The sequence below is a fragment of the Carlito syrichta genome, unplaced genomic scaffold (genome assembly GCF_000164805.1).
Source record: "Carlito syrichta isolate Samal-C Ts95f unplaced genomic scaffold, Tarsius_syrichta-2.0.1 Scaffold306985, whole genome shotgun sequence".
Taxonomy (NCBI): Eukaryota; Metazoa; Chordata; class Mammalia; order Primates; family Tarsiidae; genus Carlito; species Carlito syrichta.
The window spans coordinates 51,519-72,534 of record NW_007251081.1 but is presented as its reverse complement, the minus strand read 5'-3'; the positions used below and the strand labels follow the sequence as shown (position 1 = coordinate 72,534).

The 21,016-nt window shown below is 37.7% G+C and overlaps 1 protein-coding gene across 1 annotated transcript in view; it reads right to left on the bottom strand.

Annotated features, from left to right (window-relative positions):
* Window positions 1–12,296, bottom strand: part of LOC103266031 (olfactory receptor 1J2-like) — a 61,359-nt gene extending 49,063 nt beyond the window's left edge. Inside the window, exon 1 of the mRNA XM_008063666.2 lies at window positions 11,800–12,296. Coding sequence (XP_008061857.2) covers window positions 11,800–12,296 — 497 coding nt within the window. The remainder of the gene's footprint in view (window positions 1–11,799) is intronic.
* Between the last annotated feature and the right edge of the window lie 8,720 nt (window positions 12,297–21,016).

The following is a 21,016-nucleotide window of genomic DNA, read 5'->3' as shown; positions in this document are numbered from 1 at the left end:
AGCCAACAGACACATGAAAAAGTGCTCAGCCTCACTCATCATCAGAGAAATGCAAATCAAAACCACATTGAGATACCATCTAACCCTAGTTAGGCCATCAAGAATGGACATCATTAATAAAACAAACAACAACAGATGCTAGTGAGGATGTGGAGAAAAAGGAATGCTTCTACACTACTGTTGGGAATGCAAGGTAGTACAACCTCCTTGGAAGACAGTGTGGCGATTTCTGAAAGAACTAGAAATTGACCTTCCATATGACCCAGAAATTTGCCTTTTGGGAATATACCCAGAGGAACTCAAATCATTCTACAAAAAGATACCTGCACAAGTATGTTTGTTGCAGCTCTATTCACTATAGCAAAAACATGGAACCAACCATGTTGCCCATTGAAGCTGGACTGGATAAAGAAAATGTGGTACATATATACCATGGAATATTATGCAGTCATAAAGAAGGACAAATATATGGACTTCGCAGCAACTTGGATGGATTTGGAGTTGATCATACTCAGTGATCTATCACAGAAACAAAGAACAGAGTACCATATGTTCTCTCTCATAAGCAGACATTGAACAATTATAATGCTATAAGAAAGCATTTGGCAGTAATGGGAAACTGTCGGGGGGTGGAATTGGCAGTTGAAGAAAACTGCTAGGGGAGGGAGGGGCATACCTCATCAACAAGGGTACCTGCATAATCAATGTTTGTATACCTAACCCTAAATTTTACCCCACATCTTTATAATAAAAAATATTTTTAAAAAATAAATAGCCAAGTGTGGTGGTGCTCGCCTGTAGTCCCAACTACTTGGAAAGTTGGAGTGGAAGAATTCCTTAAGTCCAGGAGTTTGAGGCTGCAGTAAACTATGATCATGCTACTGCAGTTCAGTTTGGGCAAAAGACATTGATGAATGGATGGAAGGAAGGAAGGAGAAGGAGAGAAGGAAGGAGGAAGGAAGGAAGGAAGGAAGGAAGGAAGGAAGGAAGGAAGGAAGGAAGGAAGGAAGAAAGAAAGGAAGCAGAACAAATATCCAATTTTAAAATAGACAAGAAATTTAAACAGACACTTCACCAAGAAAGAATTGTGGATGTGAAATAAGCTGATGAGAAGATACAATATTGTTATTAATAAGGGAAATGCAAACTAAAGCCAAAAGATACCACCACAAACCTATTAGAATGACTAATATTAAAAAGATGGTTAGCTATCAAGTATTGTTGAAGACGTGAAGTAACTGGAACTCTAATGTACTGCTGGTGGGGTGTAAGTTGCTACAACCACCTTGAAAAACAGTTTGATGGTTTCTTATTAATTCATTGCATGGACATATTGTGTAGTGGTAGGGATGGTGTCTCAAGTGGCCCATTCCCCCCAGATAGTGAGCATTGTGCTCCGTAGGGAGTTTTTTAAAAAGTTAGACTTGTACCTGTCATATGACTAGGTATTTGCCTAAGGAAAATAAAGTATATATCTATAAAAAGATCTATGCGAGAAGGTTCATAAAAGCTTTATTCAATAGTCAAAAACTGGAAACAGCCCAAATGTCTATCAATAGGTGAATAAGTAAATAAGATGTGATATATTCATACAACGGAATACTACTCAGCAGTATAAAATGAACTATTGATACATAGTACAAGATGAATAAATTTCGAAATATCTATACGAGATGAAAGAAGACCACAACAAAAAACTACCTACTGATTCCACTTAGACAAACTTTTTTTTTTTTTGAGTTGGAGTCTCACTCTGTCGCTCAGACTGGAGTGCCGTGGCCGCTCCCGGTCACCGCAGCCTCACCTGCTGGGCTCTGGTGATCCTTCCGCCTCAACCTTCTGAGTAGCCGGAATTACAGGCATGCGCATGTATAGAATTGTGTCCAAAGTAGTCTATGTGCCAGAAAGCAGATCAGTGGTGCCTCTGCAGACAAGTCAGAGGAGCAAAGAGAAGGTGAGAGAGAAGGCATGATCTTGAAGGTTTGCAGTGAGCTTATGGGTGTATATATAAGTCAACAACTATTCAAATTGTATACTTTAAATATGAGCTGTTTATTATATGTCATTTATATCTCAAAAATATGGATTTTCTTAAACTAATAAAAGCACAATTTAAGTATGATCATGTAACTCCTTTATTGAACACCTTCTAATGGCTTCCTAAATCATTCAGAGTGAAAACCAAAAACTCTACTATGACAGCTAATTTTGTGTGTCAACTTGGGTAGGCCACAGACCCAGGTATTTGGTACTATTCCACAGGTTTCTCATCATTTTTGCATGAAATTGACATTTAAGTCAGTGTACCTTGAGTAAAGCAGATTGTTCTTCCAAATGTACGTAGGCATCATCATATCAGTTGTAGACCTTAAGAAAAACACTGATCCCCCAACAAGAGGGAATCCTATTAGCAGACACCATTTAGACTCAAACTGCAACTCTTCCCTGAGTCTGCAGCCTACCAGGTTACCCAGAAGATTTTGGACTTGTCAGCCTCCACAATAACCTAAACCAATATCTTAAATCTCTCTCCCTTTCTTTCACTGTCTGTCTGTCTGTCTATCTATCTATCTATCTATCTATCTATCTATCTATCATCTATTCTGGTCTATTGGTTCGGTTTCTCTGGAGAATCCTAACTAAAACACCAACTATGGCCTTAAGTGCCCTACAAATCTGATCCCCTGATATCTCTAAACTTATCATCTACTATTTCCCCCTTCACCTGACCCTGTTCAGTCACAGATCCCCTAACCTAGAATAGGCCAGGTACCATTTCACCTCAGAGTGTTGCAACTGCTGAGCCCCAAGCTTATAATGCTTTTCCCCTAGATAGCCCCATAGCTTGTTCAGCTGACCTCAGTTATTACATTTCTCTACATGCACCACATAATTTGAAATTTCAAATCCCATCACAGCATACTTAATTCTTTTCATTGCTCTTTTTTACCTATAAACTCAACTTGGAATTTTTTAATTTACTTCAGACACAAAAACTCACCTTTGGTAAAGAAACAATTGCAATAGATGAAATAAGTAAAATCTGTGGATTTTAGAAGGTTAAAAACTACTATGGAAAAAAGGAAACATGCTGAGGGAATCAGGAGTGCTAAAATGTAAACCCTACATGGGGTTTATTGGAGAGGTCTTTATTTTTTAATTTGTATTCCCAAACCTAGAAAATTGCTTGACCCATAGTAGACATGCAGTAAATATTTTTATGTGCCTGCATGCATTTAGCTTTTTCCCTATTGAAAGTGAGATCACTCAGTTTAAAAGCAAGATGACATTCATATTCCAATATTAAAATTAATCAGGCAGATATAAACTGTTTTTACTTAAAAAATCCAATTTAGAAGAAAAAATTAGTCTTTCTAGAATAGAAAAATTTGGTAATTTGATGGACTATTCTGTGCTCCCCTATTAAGTTCTTGTTACAGGTGCAATCAAGTCAAATTTTATTTAAGTTTTAGAAAGTGATCAAAAGAATTTTATTAACTAGCTACTGAATTAAACAGGCAAGCATTATGGGCTTCACTGGAACTAAACATTAGGAATTTTACTAAATATTTTCAGCATTGAAAAACAACAGACGACTTCCAGCAAGATGGCGACGGGGCAGCCTGGTCTATGAAACCCTCTGCAAAGGAGAATGCAGAGGGTCTCTGGCTCTCTCTCAGGGGGCTGTGGATCCCAACGTGGGCAGCCTGCTCTTCACACAGAGCTCGGCCGTCACCACAGCTGGGGCAGTCTGGACAGCCACTGCAGCCACAGACACAGCAGCCGCCGGCGCTACGCAACCTCCGTGGTGGCCATAGCACATCGCACCACCTGTGCCTGAGGCGATCCACGACTTCAGTCCCTGAAGCCCCTGCAGGCAAGATCTGCTGGGATCGCTGCCACCTCTGCTGCCACCATGACGTCCTGCCAGCCGTGGGTCTTCTACTGTGTGCCCAGAGGCAGGCTCCCACCTCTGGCTTCTGCCCCAACTCCTGTCCGGCTTCACCCCCTCTGTGGTGAGCAGCTGAGATAGCACCACCTACTGGTGATACAAGGTAACAACACCAAAACGGGAGAAACAAGCTTGAAAAACAGAGGCCAGATTTGAATGGTAAACTGAGGGTGATCTGAACTGTCCTTCACAGCAGGCCAGGGGCAACTGACCCTAACTGTGAACTAATTTACCAGCTTGAAAAGACAGCTAGAAATCAGAGCTGAAAGGACACTGGACGTAAACAAAAAGTCTCAGAGTGTGCTCGATTGGTTCTGTTAGTTTAATGACTTAATTCTATCCCTACTGTTTTGTTCTTTTTTCTTTTCTTTTTTTTTTCCTCTTCCTTTTCTTCTCTTTTCTCCTCTCTGTAAACCATATCTTTGTATAGAGGAACAGCACACCAATAAGGTGGTTGGTTAGCCTGTATGTTAGCATCATTGTATGTTTTATTTTATTTTTTTTTGTATGGGAGTTGGTTAGTCTGTAGCTGTGGTCAATTGTTTTTAACTGTTTCAGTTTAGGTCTTTCTCTCCATTTGCTGGTACACTCGTCTGTTTCCCCCCCGTACTCCTCTCTCTCTCCACCTCCCTCTTCCCCCCACTGTCTGCTCCATTCTCTTCCCTCTGCTAACCGCATTTTATTTCAGGGAGTAAACCTACAGCCCTACTGCACAGACAGATTCCAAGTCAGTGGGAAGTGGGCTTCAGATTATCCATACACCTGTTGGCAAATGCCAGGACCTGCAGATAGACTTTGAATCACAGCTCCCTCCTTAAGTAAATCTCAAAACTGCAAAAAGGACCACCCCCAACATACAGTGCAACTCCAGAATTGAAAAAAGTAAGAGGGCATACATAAAGAATAGGAGATAGAGCAAACAGAAGTAAAAGCAATCCCTTTTCCCCTGAATAACAGAATTAAAGAAGACGGTGACTAGAGGGAAGGAAAAAGTAGGGAGGGGGGAAAACCACACAAATGAAGAAAAACCAAAAGAAGAATATAGGTCTCAAACAGACTCCTGGGAGATCAGACACAAAGAAAACAGATTCTGGAACACAAACAATGAAGAGCCCCCAGAATGACTGGTCACATGCAACAAACTCAGACATCAAGACATTAATGAGAGAATTTTAAAAATTGAGGAGAGACAAGAGGAAAATAGGAAGGAGCTGATATCAGAAATAACAGCAGTAAAGAATACTGTGATGGAAATAAATAACAAACTAATAAGCATGGAAAGCAGAATTAGCCAAGCAGAAGATAGAATCTCAGAGCTCAAAGACCAAAACACAGAACTAACCCAAACTGTCAAAAGTATAGAAAAGAAGCTCAAAAAGACAGAACAAAACCTGCAAGAGATGAATGATCACTTCAAGAGACCAAACCTAAGAACAATTGACCTTCCTGAGGCAGAGAAAGAAACAGAGGTCACACTGGAAAAAACATTTCATGAAATCATTCAAGAAAACTTCCCTCATCTCATCAAGGGTGAAGAAATTCAAACACAAGAGATTCAGAGAACCCCTGCAAGACAACAAATGAGAAGACCAACTCCCAGACATATAATAATTCACCTAAACAAAGTAGGTATAAAAGAAAAAAATCCTAAAGGCTGCAAGAGAAAAAGGCCAGACTACCTACCAGGGAAGACCAATTAGAAGAGCAGCAGATTTATCTACAGAAACCCTCCAGGCTAGGAGAGCTTGGAGCCCTATCTTCAAAGTTCTAAAAGATGAACAATTTCAACCGAGAATAACCTACCCAGCCAAGCTAAGCTTCATCAGTGAGGGAGAATAGAAATCTTTCCCAGATATCCAATCCCTAAGACCTACGCTGCCACAAGACCACCTCTACAAGAAACACTTAAGAAAGTATTGAACACAGAAGAAAAGGAAAAAAGAACAACAACGTTCTTCACAAGAGTACAGGCAAAAGATTAAAGACACACATGATTCAACTTTAAAACCAAAAGAAAGACAACACACAAACAGGAAGAACAACAACTCTGCAAGAACATTATGATAGGGATCAACTCTCACATTTCAGTAATTAGTTTGAATGTGAATGGACTAAATGCACCACTGAAAAGACATAGAATGGCAAAATGGATAAAATATCACCAGGCAACCATCTATTGCCTTCAAGAGACTCACCTCACTAGAAAGGACACTCACAGACTCAAAGTAAGAGGATGGGAAACAAATTTTCAGGCAAATGGAACACAAAAGAAAGGCGGAGTCATGATCTTAATCTCAGACAAAATACCCTTTAAGCTATCAAAAATTTAAAAAGATACAGAAGGCCACTACATAATGATAAAAGGTTCAATCCATCAACAAGAAATATCCATCCTAAACATATATGCACCAAACATAGTAGCACCAACTTTCATAAAACAGCTCCTAGGTAAACTAAAAAAAGATATCGACTCCAATACCATCATACCTGGGGACTTTAATACCCCACTCACAACCCTAGACAGATCATCAGGACAAAAAATCAGCAATGAGATCCAAAACCTCAATGTGACTCTTGATCAAATGGACTTAATTGATACCTACAGAACCCTCCATCCAAAGACCACAGAATACACATTCTACTCATCACCACATGGAACGTACTCTAAGATCGACCACATACTTGGCCATAAATCAAGCATAAGCAAATTTAAAAGGACTGAAATTTTACCATGCACCTTCTCAGACCACAGTGGAATAAAAATAATCATTAACACCAACAAGGTCTCCCCAAAACCCACAAAGACAGGGACACTAAACAGCATGATGCTAAACAACTCCTGGGTTGTTGAATCAAAACAGAGATTAAAAGATACCTGGAAACAAATGAAAATCAAGAAACATCTTACCAAAATCTCTGGGACGCCATGAAAGCTGCAGTAAGAGAGGAATTTATATCCCTACAAACACACATGAAGAAAATAGAAGGATCACAAATTAACAACCTAAGAAGCAACCTAGAAAAGCTGGAAAAGCAAGACCACAAAAACCGTAATTTGAGCAGAAGAATCCAGATCACCAAAATAAAAGCCCAAATCCAGGACATAGAAGACAAAAAGATAATACAAAAAAAGCAATGAAACAAAAAGCTGATTCTTTGAAAGGATAAACAAGATTGATGGTCCCCTAGCGAGACAGACCAAGAAAAGGAGAAAAAGCCCAAATAAACACAATCAGAAACACAAAAGATAAAGTCACATCTGATCCTGAAGAAATACAAAAGATCATTAGAGACTACTATGTACACTTGTATGGAAATAAACTTGAAAACCTTAAGGAAATGGAGGACTTTCTGTCATCACACAACCTGCCTAGGTTGAAACAAGAAGAAATTGAGACCTTAAATAGACCAATAACAATCAAGGAAATTGACTACGTAATAAGAAAACTACCTACCAAAAAAAGCACTGGACCAGATGGCTTTCCAGCAGAATTTTACAAGACATTTAAGGAGGAGTTTATACCAATCCTACTGAAGGTATTCCAGGTGATTGAGAAAGATGGAGCTCTCCCCACATTATTTTACGAAGCTAACATCACATTGATACCCAAGCCACGTAAAGACCCAACAAAGAAAGAGAACTACAGGCCAATATCTTTGATGAACATAGATGTTAAAATTCTCAAAAAGATCCTAGCGAACCGGATTCAACAACACGTCTCAAAAATCATCCATCATGACCAAGTGGGCTTCATCCCTGGGATGCAAGGCCAGTTCATCATTCGTAAAACCACAAATGTAATTAAATACATCAACAGATGTCAAAACAAAAGCCACATGATTATATCATTAGATGCAGAAAAAGTTTTTGATAAAATCCAGCATCACTTATTGATAAAAACCCTCAAACAGCTAGGCATATGGGAACATGCCTCAAAATAGTAAAAGCCATCTACAAGAAACCCACAGCCAGCATACTCCTAAACGGACAAAATCTGGAACCATTTCCCCTGACAACTGGAACAAGACAAGGATGCCGACTCTCACCCCTCCTGTTCAATATAGTATTGGAAATCCTGGCTAGAGCAATCAGAGAAAAGAAGGCAATCAGGGGTATTCAAATCGGAAAAGAGGAAGTTAAGCTATCTCTCTTTGCAGATGACATGATCGTGTACCTTGAAAACCCAAGAGAATCTGTCAAAAACCTCCTTACACTGATAAAGGACTTTGGCAAAGTCTCAGGATATAAAATAAATGTACAAAAGACAATCACATTTCTTTACACCAATAATAAACAAACAGAAACCCAAATAAAAAGCACAATTCCATTCAAAATAGCCACAAACAAAGTGAAATACCTTGGCATCTTCCTAACCAGAAACGTGAAAGACCTTTACAATGAAAACTACAAAACACTGCTCAAAGAAATCAAAGATGACTCAAACAAGTGGAAAAATATCCCATGCTCATGGATTGGAAGAATCAACATTGTGAAGACGTCCATCTTACCTAAGGCAATCTACAGATTTAATGCAATACCCATCAAACTACCAGCAACATTCTTCTCAGACCTAGAAAAAACAACACAGGAATTCATATGGAAACACAAATGACCAAGAAAAGCCAGAACAATCATCAGCATAAAAAACAAAGCAGGTGGTATCACATTACTAGACTTCAAACTTTACTATAAAGCTACAATCATCAAAACAGCTTGGTATTAGTACAGGAACAGGCATATACCAATGGAATAGAATTGAGATTCCAGAAGCAAAACCTCAATTTCTCAACCAACTCATCTTTGACAAAGCCTCCACCACCTACCACTGGGGAGAGAAGAACCTATTCAGTAAATGGTGCTGGGAAAACTGGCTGACCACATGCAGAAGACTCAAACAAGACCCCTATTTATCCCCATATACAAAAATTAACTCTAAATGGATCAGAGACCTAAATGTAAAACCTCAAACCATAAGAACCTTAGAAAATTCAGGACATACCCTCATGGATATTGGAACTGGCATCCAATTCCTGAACAAAACCCAAAACCCACAGGCCATAAGAGATAAGATATAGACAAGTGGGACCTCATTAAACTGACAAGATTCTGCAAAGCCAAAGAAACCATCAAGAGAGCAGGAAGACAGCCTACAGACTGGGAAAAAGTATTTGCTAACTCCAGGTCTGACAAAGGGTTAACATCTTGGATCTACAAGGAACTAAAATGTACTGAAAAGAAAAAAACAAACAACCCCATTATAAAATGGGCATAAGATATGAACAGACACTCCACAAAAGAGGACATCTGAGTAGCCAACAAACACATGAAGAAATGTTCAACCTCACTAATCATCAGGGAGATGCAAATCAAAACCACACTGAGATACCACATAACTCCAGTCAGAATGGCAATTATCAACAAATCAAAAAATAACAGCTGCTGGAGAGGGTGTGGTGAAAAGGGAACACATCTACACTGTTGGTAGGAGTGTAAACTAGTGCAACCTCTGTGGAAAGCAGTGTGGCGATTCCTAAAAGCTCTAAATATCAACCCTCCATATGACCCTGCAATCCCCTTACTGGGAATATACCCTGAAGAACTCAAATCACTCTATAAAAAAGATACTTGCACACGTACGTTTATTGCAGCATTGTTCACAATAACAAGAACCTGGAAACAATCATGCTGCCCATCAAAAGAAGACTGGATTAAAAAATGTGGTACATATACATGATGGAATACTATGCAGCCAGAAAAAAGAACAAAATCATGAATTTCATAGCAACCTGGATGGAACTAGAGTCTATAATACTGAGTAACCTCTCACAGAAACAAAGATCCGAGTATCACATGTTCTCACTCATATAATGGACCTTGAACATCCAGTGTAATACTATAAGAAAATGAATGACAGTACTGGGAAACTATGGGGGGGAGATGGGATTAACAGTAGCAAATATCTCTCTGGGGATGGGGAAACACCTCTTATCAACAGTGTGCCTGAATGAAACGTAATGGTACACCTAACCCTTAACTGTACCCCACAAAACCATAATAAAAAATATTGATTAAAAAAATAAAGTGGGCAAAAGATATGAATAGACACTTCTCAAAGGAAGACATCCGAGCAGCCAATAGACACATGAAGAAATGTTCAACCTCACTAATCATCAAGGAGATGCAAATTAAAACCACAATGAGATACCACCTAACTCCAGTCAGAATGGCAATTATTAACTCAAAAAATAACATTTGGGAGAGGGTGTGGCGAAAAGGGAACACTTCTACATTGTTGGTAGGAGTGCAAACCAGTGAAACCTCTGTGGAAAACAGTATGGCGATTCCTAATAGCTCTAAATATTGACCTCCCATATGATCCTGCAATCCCCCTACTGGGAATATACCCTGAAGAACTCAAATCACTCTATCAAAAAGATACCTGCACACGTATGTTTATCGCAGCATTGTTCACAATAGCAAGAACCTGGAAGCAACCATGCTGTCCATCAAAAGAGGACTGGATTAAAAAAATGTGGTACATATACACAATGGAATATTACGCAGCCATAAAAAGTACAAAATCATGAATTTCACAGCAACCTGGATGGAGCTAGAGTCTATAATACTGAGTGATCTCTCACAGAAACAAAGATCTGAGTATCACATGTTCTCACTCATATCGTGGACCTTGAACAGCCAACATAATACTATAAGAAAATGACTGATAGTGGTGGGAAACTATTGCGGGGGGGAGAAGGGAGATGGGATTAATGGTAGCAAATATCTGTCTGTGGATGGGGACACACCTCTTATCAACAAGGGTGCCTGAACGAAGCATATTTGTATACCTAATCCTTAACTGTATCCCACAATATCATAATAAAAATATTGATTATTATGAAAAAAGAAAGAAAGAAAAGCAACAGACAAGAAAAGGAACTAAGGAGCTGATTTATTTTTCATTTACTACGATCGATTAAAAACTGTGTGTTAAAATTAAATGTTGTATTGCCTATTGTTGAAAAGGGTTTCTTTGTTCAAAATGCAGTCACATCTCCTAATTTTAGCCTAAAGCAAAACTGGTTTTACCTTCTTTAATGAAGAAACATAAAGTGCCGATGTCATGTTTTCCTCTTAAGAGAGGTAATTGGTTCGTTGTATTATTTCGGCAAGTCTTTCATCTCTCTTCAGGAAGATAAGGCAATAGTGCAACCTATGTTTAGGGTTAAAGGATAAATGGGCAACAGGTATGGCTAAAGTGAAAGAGATTGGCTCCAAGAGCATAACTTCCCCTTTAAAGGACAGTTGGGAGAGAACTAGAGACATGGGTGGTCAACACAGTTTTTCAAATGAATCTCTGACAGGGTGAGCCAGTGAAATAAGAACATGATTAGGTAGCTTTCACTTGGCAAAAAGGATACCATTTCTGAAAATGATTCCCAAGGCCAATTTCATGTCTCTGTTCCTTAGGCTGTAGATAAAGGGGTTCAACATAGGGGTGACCACTGTATACATCAGTGAGGCAATCATGTCTTTGTCATTGGTGTTGTGTGATGAAGGGGGAAAGTACAGAGCCATAATTGTTCCATAGAACAGAAACACCACAGAGAGATGGGAGCCACAGGTGGACAAAGCTTTACAGACACCTTTGATAGAGGAGGCCCTCAGGATGGAGACCCCAATGTGGATATATGAGATCAGGATGCCACCTAATGGAAATATGACGACTGCAGTGCCTGCAGTGAATAGAATCAGCTCATTGAGAGAGGTGTTTGAGCAGGACAGCTTGAGAAGAATGGGAAGACTACAGAAAAAGTGAGGAATTATGTTGTCAGCACAGAAGGACAGCTTGGCCAGCAGCAGGGTGTGCAAGAGGGCACTGCCACAGGAGAGAATCCAGGAGCCAGTTACCAGCAGAACACACAGCCCTTTCCTCACGATGATGGTGTAGTGTAGAGGATGACAGATGGCCACATATCTGTCATATGCCATCACTACAAGAAGGAGATTATCAGCACAACCAAAAAGTATATAAAAATACAACTGTGAAATACACTCTGAATAAGAAATGGACAGATGCTGAGTCTGCATGTTTATCAGCATCTTGGGGACAATGACAGATGAAAAGGAGATGTCAGTGAGGGCCAAGTGACTGAGAAAGAAGTACATGGGGGTGTGGAGGCGTGAGTCCAGCCAAATAAGCAGGAGGATGAGTAGGTTCCCTAGCACCGTGGTCAGGTACATGCCCAGGAACAGGGTGAAAAACAGGTCCTGCTGTGCTGGCCGGATAGGAAGCCCCAGGAGGAGGAACTCAGACACACTGGTCAGGTTCTCCTCCTTCATGCTTCTCTTCTCTCTGATGGGGATGAAGCAAAATAAGAAATGTCAGGAACATGTAAATGCTAAGCATAGCTATTACCATTTGGTCACAAACTGTGACTGCGTCACTTAGAGAAAGCAAATCTGATTGCATTGCGCTCACATATTAGTGCCTCATCCAGTCTGGTGAGTGCAAAAGCAATAAGAATGTCTGTATACAGACACAGTCACATGGAGAAGGTATGTGATTTCTGATTAATGAAAAACAGGAACCATTCCCTCTTTTCCCCCCCAAATATGTGAAGACACTGTGATAGGTACTAGGGAGATAAGACGGAGTTGTTTCCTTACAAGAGTGAGCAACTTCACAGGATATTGATTATGAGTATTGCTCTGCAGTCAGACTTCTTAGGTGCTTGCATCTGATTCTTGCTTATCCCAATTGTTTTTTGTTCTCTCTCTCTCTTTCTCTCTCTTACTCATTCACATACAGACACATACACACTCTTGACAGCATTATTGAGGGAATTAGAAAAATATACCTTGTACAAAATAAGTGCTTAAAGCATAAATTCACTTCTCAACCATTAGGTTGACTATTATTAAACAACGAAAAAAGAAAAGAAGTATTGTCAAGGATGTGGAGACATTGAAACTCTTGTGCAACACTAGTGGAAATGTAGTATGGTACAACAAGTATGGAAAGCATTATGGTAGCTCCTCAAAAAATTAGACATAGAATGACCACATGATCCAGCAATTCCAAATATATACCTCCAAAATAATCGAAAGTAAAATGTTAAACAGATAGGTGTATCCATGTTCATAAAAACATAATTCACAAGAGCCAAAAGGTGTACACAACCTCTGTCGATCAACAGACGAATGGATAAACATCATACATATATTTTAAGAATATTATTCTTTCTTAAAAAGGAAGGAAATCCTGACAACATGTATAAACCATGAAGATATTATGTTACGGGATATGAGCCAATTACAAAAAGGCAAATATGCCTGATTCCACTTACATAAAGTTATTAGAAGAGTCTAATTCATACAAGTAGAAAGTAGCATGATGGTTGTCAGGAACTGAAGGGAGGAGGCAATGGGAATTTTTTGCTTAGTAGGTACAGAGTTCAGTTTGGAAAGATAGAAAGAGTTCCAAGATGAATGGTGGTGATTGTTGCACAGCAATGTGTAGGGTACATTAAACTGTACCCTTTAAAATTGTTAAATGGTAATTTTATGTTATGAATATTTTATCACAATATTTTAATTTAGAGAACATATGAATAAGATATAATAAATTATTAGCCTAAAATGATAGTCCAAAGAAAAGTGACCAAAAAATCCAATGTAATAATGCTGGCATTATTTTGGCAGGATGAGTAAACTCAAAAGTCAGGAGTTAAAAATAACAAAGATATGAGGAAAGCATTAAACAAAATCCCTTGATGACAATCTGTGTTTACCTCTCTGTGATCTCTCCCAACTTCAGGGAAACAGTTAAAAGCACAGATCATAGCCCCTGTGGATTAATACATCCATAACTCTTGACTTACAGTAGTGCTTCAAAATGTCTGAGTTCTGAGCATATGTACCAAGTTAGTGACCTAAGAATTTCCCCAATGACCTGTCCAGCGAACTGTGATCTTGCAGTTGCTGTAGGACTGGTGAGTTATATAGGAAATTCACAGTCATCTGATTAACTAGACAAGTTTTCAAAATTGCCAAATTCACATATAGTGACCATTGAAAGCAAATGAATAAAATGTTGAAGGCCTGAAAAACTACAGTAGTCTCCAACGTACATGAACAAACTGTCACCAATTTAACATAAAAAGGACTTTGCTTAGAGCTGCCTATTTATGTCTAGAACTGAGACAAGAGTCAGTCTTGGAGGCTGGATAAACAGATCAAATGAACATACGTATTTGTGTCACTCATTGACCTCCTATGCTGTATCCTCATTCAAGGTGGAGAATATGAGTGTGTTAAATACAAAAAACAGACTTGTAGAGTTATACAAAGTGACATAGAAACAAAGTCACAGTGCTGCTTTTCAGAGCTCTCTGACATGTATTCATTCCAACTGAAAAGTATAGAGGTTTGCATGGATTTCATACCAATTTACACACAACTTTTGAATAAAACACCATCACACACGACAGCTCTAACACTGTAGGTGGGAATGCAAAATAGGGCAGCTGCTACGGAAAACAGTACGGAAGTTTCTCAAAAAAAATTAAAAATAGGAACTACAATGTGATCCAGCAATCCCATTTCTGGGTAAGTATCCAAAGTAAATAAAATCAGAACCTCAAAGAGATATCTACACTCCCATGTTAATTGCTACACCATTCAAAATAGTCAAATTATAGAAACAACCCAAATATCTGTTAACAGATGAATGGGAAAGAAAATGTAGCATATACGTGCAATGGAATATTATTCAGCATTTAAAAAAAGGAAAACTGACTATTTGTGGCATCATGGATGAACCTAGAAGACATTATACCAGATCAAATAAGCCAGTCCAGACAGAAGAATGCTGCATGATTCCATTTACATGAGGTAACGAAAATAGTCAAACTTATAGAAGCAGAGAATACAAAGGGTTGGGTAAATGGGGAAATAGGCAGTTGTTGTTCAACTGGTGTAAAGTTCTAGTTATTAAAGATGAATCAGTTCTAGAGCTCTTCTGTAAAGCATAGTGTCTGTAGTCAACAATACATTATCATGCACTTAAAAATGTGTTAAAAGGATAGATTTCATGTTAAGTGTTCTTATCACAAAAACACCAAACAAGCTAAAAAAGCACAAGGAAGCTCTTGGAGGTGATAGGTTTATAAATACATTCACTTTTCCAAAGTCAACAAATTGTATGTATTAAATAAGTGCAGTTTTCTGTATCTCAAGTATACCTCAATAAAGCTGTTTAGAAAAATATATCCAGTCACTCAGATGACTCACAAGTCACACACACACACACACACACACACACAAGCACAAAATCTACTACACTGACTACTGACTACTGAGAGTTGCAAGTAGTGAATCATGACACACAAATAATACAAAAAATAGCATTACAGAAACACCAATACAAGCACATGCATTGGCAAGAGATTCCCCGCCCTCCCTGGTCTATAACAGCACGTAACAATAGGACTTTCCACAATGATGGAAATGTTCTATATCTGCACTGTCCAGTACAATACCACTAGCCTCATGTGACTACTGAACATTTGAAATACAGCTGATGCAACTGAGGAACAAAATTTTTAAATTTAGTACATTTTAATTAATTTTATTTTTTATTGTATGGTCACCTGTCGCTAGTAGCATCACATTGGTTAGTGTGTAATTCCATTACCCACAAAAAACACATGGTTATACATATATCTAGGTTAAGTGATTGTTCCCCACCTTATTCTGATCTGTACCAGTTCTCAGTGATCCAGCCTCTGTTACCTGAGCCCTCAGCAATTGTGACTCCACACTCTTGGATTCTTTAGTTCTTTCCATGCCTGTTTACATGCACTGTTTACATGCACTGTTTACATGCCTGTTTACATGCACTGGAGCAATGATCAGAAAGATCCTCATTTACAAACAGGACTAAGGCTCAGGGGAACACAATCCCAAGCTTCTGGTTAAAGAAGAAGCCAATAAGGCTAATTGCCCAATTTTCTGCCTTTGTATTGTACTGAATCCCATGCAGGAGCCAAAAGGGCTGAGCCACTGGAGTCACAGGGGAAAGTGTCTCTAATGTCAGTAACATGTTGGACTCCCTTCTGCCTGGTTATGAGGAACAAACGTGGCCATGAATACTCATGACCTCTGTAGGACCAAACAGCAATGAATTCTGCCTCTCTATACATCACAGAGTGGCCCAGACATAATAAATCATAGCCCTTGAAGACTCCCACACCACTGACCACAACTTCCATTACAGCACACCTTCCATGGCTACCCAAGATTTCCAGGTCTCACTACTCCCATGAGACGCCATGCAAGGGAGGAGCTGGCCCTTGTCCTGTTGAAAGTTGTAGAACTGTCCACTCTAAAAGAGTGAATTGCTTAATATATTAATTATATTTCACTAAGCTGTTAATAAAAAAGAAAAGTAATAAAGCAAAAAAAAAAAGAAAAACAAAAATTGGTTCTACAAAAGATCAACAAAAGTGACAAATCTTCCATTAGACTGATCAAGAAAGAAAAGATACACATAATCAAAATAAAGAATAAAAGAGGGAGTATCATCACTGTCCTTATAAAAATTAGAAGGATGACAAAATCCTATGAACAACTTTATTATGCCAATAAACTATACCATTAGATGAAAAAGTTCCTAGAAAAACAGTAGCTACCAAAACTAAAAAATCACAAGCAGGATATCTGAATAGACTTATAACAATGGAATAAATTAAATACAAATTTTTAAAGTTTTCTACAAAGAAAAGCCTAAGCCCAGACAGGTTTGCTGGTGAATTCTACAAAACATTTAAAGAAGAGATGATATCAATCCTTCACAAACTCTTCCAAAAAGAGTATTTTTTCATATACATGTAAAATGAAAACTCTGAAAATAAGATTAAAAAACAATTCCATTCATAATATCACAAAAAATGAAAATTTAACCAAAAACGTAGAATTTATACACTGAAAACACTGCTGAGAGAAATTAAATAAGATCTAAGTTAATGGAAAGGAATTACACATTTATCAATGTGGAAGACTAAATATAGTTTACAGGGGCAATTCTTCCCAAAGTAATCTATATGTTAAATGCAATCCCTGTCAAGATTCCAGAAAGTTTTTTGTAGAAATTGACAAGCTGAACTAAAAACTGTATATAAAAACACAAAGGACCTAGAATATTAAAAACAATTTGGAAAGAACAACAAAGTGAGAAGACTTTTTCTTTTTGATTTCAAAACTTGCTGTAAAGTTACAGTAATGAAGAAAATGTGATACTAGCATAATGATAGACACATAGATCAATGCAACAAAATTGAGAGGCCAGAAATAAACTCTTATATTTTCAGTCTATGGTTTTTGATGTAAGACGTAAGTGCCAATTCAATGGGAAAAGTATATAATCTTTTCAACAAATGATGCTAGGAAAATGTTTATGCAAAACATTCCATTTAGACTCTTGCTTCATACCACATACAAATGTTATCTCAAAATGGATCATATACCTAAATATGAGAGCTAAAACTATGAAACTTTTAAAAGAAAACATAGAAGAAAGTATTTGGTTCCTTGAGTCAGGTAAAAATTACTTAGCCCATATAATTTAAAAATAATAAATTGAACTTCTTCTAAGTCAAAACATTTGCTCTGCAAAATATATCATTAAGAAAATAAAAAGTCACATATTTTTAAAAATTTGCAAAGTATATATATGATATAGGTTTAATATCCAGATTATATAAAGAACTCTTAAACTCAATAATAAGAGGATTAGCAATACAATTTTTAATGGCCTAAATATTTAGAGATTTCACCAAAGAAAGCGTGCAAATGGAAAATAAGCAAATGAAAATACATTCAACATAACCTTTAAGAAAATGCAAATTTTAAAAACCACAATAAAATACTACTTCACACCAATTAGAATGACTATTATTTAAAAGCCTGACAAGACCAAATATTAACAAGGATGTAAAGAGATGTAAACCTACAAATAGTGTTGGTAAAAATAAATCGTAATCACTATGGAAAAGAGTTAATATCCTAAAAAGTTAAACATAGGTAATGGGTACAAGGTTTCTTATGGAGATAACAAAATGTTCAAAACAGACTGTGCTGGGGTTTTCTCACAACAGTAATTTTTTGAAATTTTCCATTTTAACAGCTTTATTAAAGTATAATTGATGTACAAAAAGGATACACATTTTATATATACAAATTGATGAGTTTAAACATATGCATATACCTGTGTAACCAACACCACAATCAACGTAATAGACATATCCATCAACTTCAAAAGTTTTCTTGTGCCCCTTTGTGGCACTTTTTATTTGTTTGTGATAAGAACACTTAATATGACATCTGCCCTCTCAAGTTTTTAAGTGCACAACACAGTATTGTTGACTATAAATACTATGTTCTACAGAAAATCTTTAGAACAAATTTATCTTGCATTGTTGTGGGAAAACAAATCAAAGAGACCATGTATATACTGAAGCTGATAAGTAGAAAGCTACGTTTATTACTGGAATGCCAGCAGTGGACCCAGCAGACTCCAGTCACAAAGCCTGGGCCCCAGTCTCAGTCGGGTCTCAGTTTATATAGTTTTTACATTGGCTTTGGGGGGAAGGGGCTTTTTATGGTGCAAGGTTTTGTACTTTTTGTAACAATAGCATTATCTTGTGGTTTTGGCTGCAGGCACTGAAGGTGGCGTTACAGGAAGGGGCTTGTGGTTTTAGTTGCAGGTACCTAACACAGTACTTGCCATTAACAAACTAGAACATTTTAATTGTGATATATGTTTTGAAGCATTTTCTAAAAGACCCCTACCAGCATAACTGAAATTTTATACTAATTGAACAATAATTCCCCATTTTTTCATCTTCCCACCATTTTGTAACCACTATCCATTTCTCTACTTCTATGAGTTTGACTATTTTGACACTTCATGTTAGTGGAATCATGCAATATTGTCTTTCTGTGACTATTTCACTTAGCATAATATCCTCCATGTTCATTCATGTTGTCACAAATGGTAGAATTTTCTTTTTTATGACTGAATAATATTTTATTTTATGCATATGCCACATTTTCTTTACCCATTCAACAGTCAATGGACAACTCAATTGTTTCCATAATTTGACTATTTTGAATAATGTAGCAATGAACATAGGAGTACATATATCTATTTAAAATTTTGATTTCTTTCTTTTTTTTTTTTTGAGCCAGAGTCTCATTGTGTTGCCAGACTGGAATGCAGTGGCATGCTCACGGCCACCACAGCCTCAACCTGTAGGGCTCAGGCAATCTTTCTACTTCAGTCTTCCAAATAGTTGGAACTACAGGCATGTACTACCACATCTGGAAAAGTTTTTGATTTATTGTAGAAATGAGGTCTTACCAAGTTGCCCAGGCTGATCTCGAACCCCTAAGCTCAGGCACTCCTCTCATCTCAGTCTCCCAAAGTGCTGGGATTACAGACTTGACCACTGCGCCCAGTGAAAATCTTGATTTCAATTATTTTGGGTATATATCCAGAAGTGGAATTGCTGAACCAAATAGTTCTATTATTTATTTTCCTCTGTACAGTTTCCCATAGAGGCTGCACCATCATACATCATAACAGCATAAAAGCATTTTAATTTTTCTAATGTTCACCAACACTTAGCTTTTTGTTCATTATATATAATAATCATCCTAATTAATGACATATTTCATTATGGTTTGATATGTATTTCTCTGATAATTATGATGTTAAGGATCTTTTCATATACTTGTTGGTCATTTTATGTCTTCTTTGGGGAAATGTCTACTCAACTCCTTTGCCCATTTTTATTTATTTTTATTTTAGAATCAGGAGGCACATGGATATATTGCATGATGGTGATGGTGGACTTCAGCTGAACCTCTCATCCAATTGGTGAACATGATACTTCATAGATAGTGTTTCAACCTTTACCTCTCTTCTTCGCTCCCTTCAACAGTGTTCCCAGTGTCTGTTTTTCCCATCTTTCAAGATGGCTGGCTGAGGGCATTGCACGCCAGTTCTCACCATAAAGAAGATCGAAGTTGCTGGTGAATGCCCAAGTTTTGAGCAGAAAATGGAGAGAGAGGAAGCGAACTGCATGAGAGCCCACTGGAGAGGGCTGAAGCACACAGAAAAAAAATAAAAACAGCAAGAGTCTGGTGGAATTGGAAGAACTCACAGCCAGCTGAAAAGGGACTGTGAGAGTGTTTTGCCCATTTCTTAATCGGATTTTTTGTTGCTGTTTTGTTTTGGGGGTTTTGCCATTGAATTGTGTGAGTTTCTTATATATGGTGGATATTTAATTTGCAAATGTTTTCTTCTATTCTGTGAATTGTCTCTTCATTTAGTTGATTCATTTCCTTTGCTGTGCAGAAGTGTTTTAGTTTAATGGTGTCTTACTTTTTTTTATTTTAATTTTTTATTTTTAAAATGTGAATACAATTCAAGATTAGTTATACAAGTGGTCATTGTACAGTAAAGTTTGGGCCTCCCTTAGGTCCCTACTTTACCCGGTTTGAGGTCAGATACCCATATTGATGTTGTGTCCCCTGTCCCACTCCCACCCCAGCAGTATTCTGCTACTGCTAATTACTTTCTAACAGTATTATGATAAAGGTTCAGGGTCCACTTATGAGTGAAAACATGTGGTATTCTGTTGTTTCTGTGATAGCTCACTGGGATAATAGACTCTAAATCCATCCAAGTTGCTGCAAAGTCCATATGTTTGCCCTTCTTTATGACTGCATAATATTTCATTGTGTCTATGTAGCACGCTTTTTTATCCAGTACAGTTTTGATGGGCAGCACAGTTGATTCCATGTTTTTGCTATTGTGAATAGTGCTGCAATAAACATGCTTGTGCAGGTATCTTTTTTGTAGAATGATTTGAGTTTCTCCAGGTATATTCACAGTAGGGGGATTGCTGGGTCATATGGAAGGTGAATGTCTAGCTCTTTTAGAAATTGCCACACAGCTTTCCAAAGAGGTTGCACTAGTTCGCATACCCACCAGC